Source organism: Arachis hypogaea, chromosome 1 (assembly GCF_003086295.3).
Source record: "Arachis hypogaea cultivar Tifrunner chromosome 1, arahy.Tifrunner.gnm2.J5K5, whole genome shotgun sequence".
Taxonomy (NCBI): Eukaryota; Viridiplantae; Streptophyta; class Magnoliopsida; order Fabales; family Fabaceae; genus Arachis; species Arachis hypogaea.
In genome coordinates, this window is record NC_092036.1 from 24,061,156 (window position 1) to 24,069,395 (window position 8,240).

Consider the following 8,240-nt stretch of genomic DNA (forward strand, 5'->3'; position numbering starts at 1 on the left):
TTAGGTGTAAAATGAAAAATATTTAAAGCAAAAATGAAACCAATTCCAAACACTAAGGATAGAAAAGTATATGTACCCAAAAAAAAAGGAAGATATAATTCATAGGTTCTAACTAAGCAGTATATCATTTATCGTTTAAAGTGTATTTTTTTTTTAAATTAGGAATGAGATTCGAATCCGAAATCTTTAACTAAGGATGGAGAGACTATCTATCATTTAAACTATAACTCATTAGTTCGTTTAAAGTATTTTCATTAACTACAAAATTTACATATAATCATTATATAAATTAATTTATATTCAAAATTCAAAATTGAATAAATAGATAAAAATATATATAAAAGTTTGAATCGAAATAAACGCACAACAAAATTCATATATATCAAAATACATTTCAAAAACTATTTTTAATAGAAAAAAATACACACCAAAGATTTGTAAATATCAAATCCTTACTAACAACATGACACTTTTGTCTATCCAAAATAATTTTTGATATTTACAGATCTTTTTTTGGTGACTGATATTTACAGATCTTTAGGTATACTTTTATCTATCCCAAATATTTTCCCGCGTACTCTTCTAAATTCTTAATCTTTACCATGCATTGAACATGTGGTATAAATGGGAAAACACCTCTCCACAGTACAAAATTGCAATGCTCAATAGTACACATTATGCTTAATTTTATAACATTTATAAATTTATAATAATGTTTAACAACTTATCATATATCGCATGGGTTAAAATCTAGTATTCTCTGTATTTTACAAGCGAATAGAAATAAAATAACATAAAAAGAAAAAAAAAGAAAGGACAAGGTATTTAACCATAAATTCATTACTTTTTAAGTTCCTTTGCGGAGTTTGAAAGCAAAACTAATTTAAATTGTTCCCCAAAATGTGACAACAATAACAATTCGAATCACCCTATTGTGAGTGCCACCAACCCTCTACATACTTCTCTACATTGACATCAACCTGAAAAATCAGCCATGACCACAGTAAAATGCAGCAACTTTCTTCAAGTCAAGTCAAGAACACATGACCAAAGCTTTCAGGTCTTTCAGCGCTTGATCAATTGCATACACTATCATCTTCTTTATCTGTTCCATCACCATAAAAAGAAGAAAAATATTGCACATCTCTTACATAACATAGTTTTGAAGCTAACATCATGATAAAAAAATGGCAAAAGAAACTATATTCAAGAAACAAATCACCTCAAGCTTATCTTCACGAGCTTTGTGGTTCTTCGGAAGCTTACGGAACTCATTAGTTAAACGCAGACACTCATGGATATTTTCCGGCGACACAAAGTCTACAGCAACTTTTGTACATGACTGCAAGGTTTTCGAACATAGATATTAGAACAACAGATACAACCAAATGAGCTCCATGGTAATGCAATCAAAATTGTGTAGCAGATATTTCACCTTGAGATTTCTCACTTGGTGCGGGCATCCAGCAGGAATAAACACTGCTTCCCCAAGCTTCTGCTCAAATGTCCATGGCTCTATACCTGAAAGTTGCTATTCATGTAAGTTAACAAATTACAAGCACTGAGCAAGCGAAGTGAAATTCTATGTACTAACCAAACTCCTCCTTCAACTTCCTTTTGTGCTCCATATTCAGATAAAAACATTGGTCGTGAATAGGATGGACAACCTAACCACCAAAGAATTTAATTAGAGAAACAAGCATGCAAAGGACAAGCAGAAATGTAACGAGCAGAAATGTAATTTGTTATTACAACACTACCTGTTCAACTGGACAGCAATAAGTGTGTCTAAATTCTTTTGAATGTTTCCTTAGATATGTTTCTAACTTTTCAACATCCTCTCTACGAAAGATATCCCATAGAGCACCACCTGTTTCTCCGGTTTCATCTTCATTAGAGATGGCAGGGGAATCGGCCTCCTTAGACTTCTCAAGTGAAAAGACTGTCCCATTCATTTCAATAGGGCACTTCTTGATATCTTGGGGGCTTACTGCTGCTTTATCTTCTATCTGTTTTCTGTCATCTTTGCAAGGTTGAACACTTGGGCACTCAGAATCCCTCTCTTCCGACCAGTGTTCTTCCTCATCTTGTGCTGCATGTGCTTCTTTCAGCTTTGAAATAACAGAGTACTGTTCACCACTCAGTGTTACCTCAGCTGTATGTGTCAAAATATTCACCTGTGACAATTAAGCAATAAGAAAATCAGAAGTCAATATGCTTCAGCTTGATATTTGACACACGAAGAAGTTTCCAAACAAAGTTCCACTTCTCAACCTCTCAAGATCAAATTGTTCATTCATATTTGTGTACAGTATACTTATGCAAATTAACACAGAAAAAGCTCTAGATATAATATATCATTTTGGACTAGCTAAATTAATATGCAAAGCTATAGTTCCTAAAATTAAAGGAAAGATAGAAAATCGAATGAATATATTGCGGGACTATCATTCAATGAGGAGGATCCTATTCCAACAACAAAATTACAGTTTAGCGTACCGCATCTGACATATCACAGTGAAGCTTTGTTACAGAGTCTCCTCTACCAAGTTCTTCTTTAATTCCATAAGCTATATATGTTTTCGGACCCATATCAGGTTTTAGGACATGGGCTGGCAATTTTACAGCAAGATTGACAATTCCATTACGAGGGTCACTATACTCCTGAAATGGCAAGCATCGTATAAACTCATCACAATGGCGGGGCAGAAGATCTTCAAATTTATCCGATGGGGGCCAATCTTTTAGCTTGAGCATCTCTGGCCACAGATTTCTATATGTTCTTCCCCCAGTATAACCTTTAAAGAACTTATGAGTATTAATTTCTACCTACAAAGGTTCATGAGTGTGAATACCGGTCAGAGTGATGGTATGCTGCAGGAAAAACAGAGTAAAACTCCTATACCTAAGATTTAATAAGATAGAACAATAGAATAATAAGATGGCAGTTGAAGTAAGCAACCATGTTCTAAAGAATAAGGATATTGGCATTGAATATAAACTATGATTATAATACAAATCATTGTTCATTAGAATACCATATTCAGTACACAAGCCTTAAACATACAAATTTCAAATTTAGATTATTGTTTTTTTATTTTTCAAAAAAAAAAATATCGAGAGAAAATGTAGGTGCTAAAAGAATTTGTATGTAATCCTCAAAAGATAGGAATATCGCACTCAATCTATGAAAGACAAGGAAATTTTAGAGAGTAAAGGACTACACTGTATAAATTTAGGTACAAAATAGTCAAAATAAAAGTGAAAACTAACAAAGGAAATAGAAGAACCAAACCTCACAACCAGCTAGGCAATCCATGGCCTTCACTTCTGACATTTTTGAGCTGATGTCTGAAGCTGAACTTTCACATAATACTCGCCACATGACCATTGGCTCCCAGCTCAGACCAGTTCCCTGTGTTAGAACATCACGAACTATAACTGGTTCACCATTAGACCAGTGCTTTTGAAATAACAAGAAGCTTTCTTTTGAAATGTCTCCGGACTCTGGACAGTATATGTTATTATCATTTGTTCCTTCTCGGAATGCTGCCCTTCTCATTAAGTTATAACTTGATGCTGCTGCTTTCTGTTGAACTATTTTTTGTTCCATTTCACAAAACCTCAGTATCTCATGCGCTTTAGCTTCCAATTTAGATAGCCATCCACGAGGTAGGATACACCTCAGCTCTAATATAGAACTACCACAACCTCCAACCTCCTTCGGTGCACAAGGGATCCTTCCATCACTATCCGCATTCCACAATGAAGATAGCTGAATATGACCATTTGGGGCCTCTAGAACAGGGGATACTAGAAGAGGATCACCACCATGCATGTAATCATAACCTCTATTCACATACTGGAACTTCATCTCAGCCCGTGATGTAATGCTTTGATTGCGAATTTCTTGGCAACAACTTAGGCAAAGTTCAAAGGAACAATTGGGGCAGTTTCGATGAAGGTCAACAATTGAAGTGGCACAATGATCACTGTTCCACAACCCAAGAATGAATTAAAGATCTTATAGAACATGGAAAGAAGCCGTGCTAGTATAATCTGAAGGAAACTTACCAATAGACACGTTCATTATCGCCACAAAGACTCTGCGGTATCTCAATATCACACCCTGAGTTCATGAAAGATGTTTTATTGTTGAGAATTCTTCAATGTAATGACCAAAAACCAAAAGAAGAAGATTAATACCTTGTATTTTAGCTTCAATCCCTTCCTCTTGACTCTGTTCATGACAAATTTGTTTCAGAAAAGGAACAAGTAAGCTAATCATATAATGTAGATGCTGAACCCTTTCGGTATCAGTTATGTCCTTGGTAGATGTCTGAAAGTGAATATTCAAAAACAGAAAAGAAAAGATGAAAAAGGGTTAATATATACTCGTGATTTGAGGCATTTTTTCCCATTATAGAATTTGATTTCAGAATTAATATAATTCACAGGATATTAGATCGTAGTAATCTGAACCTTAATTGTTCCTCTTGAACACAAACAAACATTGCAATTGCAATTATTGCGGCAACATGGGCAACTTTCAGCAATTTCTTCTACTGACATGTCAGGGTACCTTGCATTAAAAAATGAAAACCACACCAATATTGTAAGGGTATGTTACAAACTGCATGGTTTAAATTGCATAGTTAAACATAAGCTGCCGTACCACTGGTTGATGCACCGCAGACAGTACATTTTCATACATTTAGAACAAGGCACAAAAGTTGTTCTCTCCTTCTTCAAGCATTGATGACATTTCCGGGGATTCTGTTCAACAACCTGAAAACAAAATTAGTTAGGTACCCTTGAAGTATGATATAATTATTAGCCCTGAGTATATGGTCCTAAAAGATCAAGTTTCCCAGCATTGGAAATTTATTATAAATGATAGCTACCGTAGTATTATCATCCATTCTTCTAGCCCTTCTTGTGTACTTTGTCTTTAGAAGGAAAAGCATTTCATCATCATCATCCAAATCGTCAATCAAGAGACCATCTTCATATTGGTCATTCTTATTTGAGGTGTTGAATTTCTTTGGTTCATCTACCTTCCTGGTAGTCCTGTTTGAACTGAACAGGTCTTTTTTCCCTTCTGACTTTGGTTCCGTAAAATCATGCTTGTGATTTTCTTGAACCTTTCTTTTCTTCAAAACACCAGAAGTTCTAGAACATTTTGAGGTTTTGTGTGGACTTTTGCCAATAAGCTTATTTGATTGTTCTTTTTTCACAAATGGAACCTCCATTCCTACCAAAGAACCCCTCTCCAGAGTTCCCATAGTTTTTTCTCCCTCTTCTGGCTCTGGCTCCTCATCACTCCCGTTAACAATATTCTCCTCGGCCTTTCTCTTTGAATTCCGGAAAGTTCTTGAGTATCTTGAGTACTGCAGATTATCCTCAGTCTGTTGATTTGACTGTTGTTGTCTAGGAACAGCTACCTCCATTCTTGCTGCAGAATAGACCAAAAATCAATCTCAGATAATTACAACTATTCAACTGTTCTACCCTAGATTATCACTCATTCACCCACGTTAATGGGGTGTATTCACATCATGTGAACAGGCATAACAATGCATAGCAAATTAACAATATGTTGGTATAGCAGACCAATTACTTACCATCAGAACCTCAATCATTATTCATGAACACAACTTTTTTGGGGGGAACAATGTGAACAATTACAACTACGTTTCAGTGGCTAAATGCATAACAATGTATAGAAAATTAGCAAATGTGCTGGTATAAAAGACTAATTAATTACCATCAAGAGGTTAATTATGATTTATGTATCCAAATTATTTTGGGGGAAAAGGACTCCTCTTTTTTCTTTTTTTTTGTTCATGTTTATTAAATACGGTAAATCCATCCTATTGTTAAATTCATCAAGAAATTAACAGGTACAAGAACAATTGATGAATTTCAATATACAGTTCCTTCAGGCAAAGAGATACAACTGAGTTGACTAGAGAGTGAAGTCAACCCAATAAAATCCTTTCAACCAAGAACGCGACTTTGCCCATAAAACATAAACAAAACAGAGAGAGAAAAAATTAGAATTTCGAATTGCATTGCTTTAGTGATCAGTAATTATGCAACAAAGAAACCATCGAACTCGAAATCAACAACGTCCCCAAAAGAGTTTTTGCATGCGTCTTGAATGATTCACGCCGCCGGTAAAACGAAAAATAAATAAAACAAAACGATAAAAAAAACAAAAGAAAACAAATTGAGAAAGGAAGGTAAGGTACCTAATCAAGAAAAGCATGTAAAGAGCGGTAGAGCCGATGAAATCGTTCGAGATTGTAGAATAGAACAGAGCAGTATTAATGGCGTTTGATATGATGAGTAAAGAGAGAGATACGGATTGAAATATTAATTATTCAATCAATAATAATAATTGATTTGATTGATTGATTGCAGAGAGATAGAGAGAGAGAGATTTAAGGGGAAGTCATCCACCGCTTGGCTGAAAAAAAGAACAAGTGCAGAAAGTGTTTGTTTTTTTTTTTTTTTTTACGATAACGATGTGATCCCCCTTATAATGCCGTACAGGTAAACCAATGCAAACATTCGTTCACTCACACTCGCTCACACTCAGATTAGGGCTTTTTGTTTTGGCAACAATCCCAACCAGACAGATTTTTACCGCGAGATGCAAAAGAAAATCTGAAGAATGAATAAAGTAAAAATAGCTATTTTGGATCCTGAAAGATTAGGTGCCGAAAAAATTGATGAAGAATTAAATGAATTTTTTTATATAAAAGATAAAAGATGAATTATATTCAATAAAAATATCTAATAATTAAATTTTAGTCGATTCTGTTTAAAAATATATTAAATTTTAAAATTAGTTTTACGATGAATCATTTTCAATTTTCAATCTTCAACTTCTAACTTTTTGTTGTATCTCTTTCAGATGGTGTTTTGTTATATTTTAGACATAGTTATAAACACTGAAATATGTATCAAAAAGATATAAACACAACATACATGTATATATATATTTTGTGTTTGACAAAGCAAATATGTAAGAAACACAAAATATTAAAAAGTCCATAATACTCCCATCTTCTACGAGTTAAATCCTAAAATAGTCCCTAAGATTCACAAAATGCACCGATTTAATCCCTAACTTTTCAATTGCACTATTTATGTCATCAAAATTGAAAAAAAAATGTACCTATTTGGTCCCTTCTCGTTTTTCTGTCCAAACTGCTTCCTGGCAGCAGTAGTGATGTGGCAATGGATTTCCACGCTAGTACTCAACGATGCCGTTCTCCCCAAACTACTAAATTCATTCAAAGTAGCCTCCACCAAATTGATAGTTTCCATAAACAAAAGCAACAATATCTTCAGAGAAAGAAGAAGAACGATTACTCTTTTTTCTCATGGCCTTCATGTTCCTCTGCTGTTTCTCAAAGCGCTTTCTTCTTGCTTTCAACCTCCTCAACATATGCAACTCCTTCCTCTTCCTCCACTCCTCCTCTGTCTCCGTTAGAAGGAAACATGTTCTTATCAGATTCATTGTGCAAGGCATTGGCATGTTATTAGAGTAACCCCAATATCTTAATTATTATTATTGCTGTTGTTATTATCTTCATCTCTGATGAGGGGCTTTGAGAATGAGAATTCGGACATTGATGTTGTTCTCTTGATCTTCTTTGCTGTTGGGTCCACACCAAAATGACCGTTCATTGACAGACCGAGGCTCAGCTCAATCTCTTGTTCTGCATCTCCATCACCATGGTGATGTTGTTGTTGTAGCTCATGATGGTGATGATGGTTCATGGACATGAACCTTTTTAGCAGATCTCTTGGGAAATCGCTCATGCGAGTTCTGTTGTTCTCTCCTTCCTCAACAACTTGTACCATTGAAGAATTTGATATTAAAACAACAAAAAAAAAGAAAAAAGGTTACCTTTTTCAAGGAAGGAAGAATACCCAGATGGCTTAAAATTCACAAAAACTTGAAAATTGAAGTTTGTTTTTGGTAGGTAACCGAAGATTGGTGATGAACCAAAAGAGAAATAAGGTCGAATTAAATAGTTTTTGTACCCATGCAATGAGTGAAAACGAACAGAGAAGTTCTGCAGTTAGGGTTAAAAAGGGGCTCAGGGACCACATTGGCTTAAACACTTTCAATTGCCACGTCATGTAATCGTTAGACACTCCAGTGTGGCAATCTATTGCCACATCACTACCACCGAAAAGTAATTTGGACGGAAAAACGGGAA

At 34.8% G+C, this 8,240-nt stretch overlaps 1 protein-coding gene across 1 annotated transcript; it reads right to left on the reverse strand.

The window, feature by feature from the left end:
• Positions 1-703: 703 nt before the first annotated feature.
• LOC112800837 (lysine-specific demethylase JMJ26) lies at positions 704-6,736 on the reverse strand. The gene is made up of 13 exons (XM_025843247.3): positions 6,255-6,736; positions 4,905-5,455; positions 4,676-4,788; positions 4,483-4,582; positions 4,207-4,339; positions 4,075-4,129; positions 3,296-3,992; positions 2,500-2,829; positions 1,761-2,177; positions 1,595-1,667; positions 1,436-1,521; positions 1,223-1,342; positions 704-1,105 (listed from the first exon to the last, which is right to left on the reverse strand). Exons 2-13 carry the CDS (start codon positions 5,448-5,450, stop codon positions 1,034-1,036), a joined length of 2,742 nt encoding a protein of 913 aa, XP_025699032.1. The 5' UTR covers positions 5,451-5,455; positions 6,255-6,736; the 3' UTR covers positions 704-1,033.
• Between the last annotated feature and the right edge of the window lie 1,504 nt (positions 6,737-8,240).

Coding starts and splice junctions, on each gene's coding strand:
- LOC112800837 (XM_025843247.3), bottom strand. CDS start 5,450: ATGGAGGTAGCTGTTCCTAGACAACAACAGTCAAATCAACAGACTGAG. Junction 1,522..1,594: donor GAAGTTGAAGGAGGAGTTTG/GTTAGTACATAG, acceptor AGCAACTTTCAG/GTATAGAGCCATGGACATTT. Junction 1,106..1,222: donor CTCGTGAAGATAAGCTTGAG/GTGATTTGTTTC, acceptor GTGATGGAACAG/ATAAAGAAGATGATAGTGTA.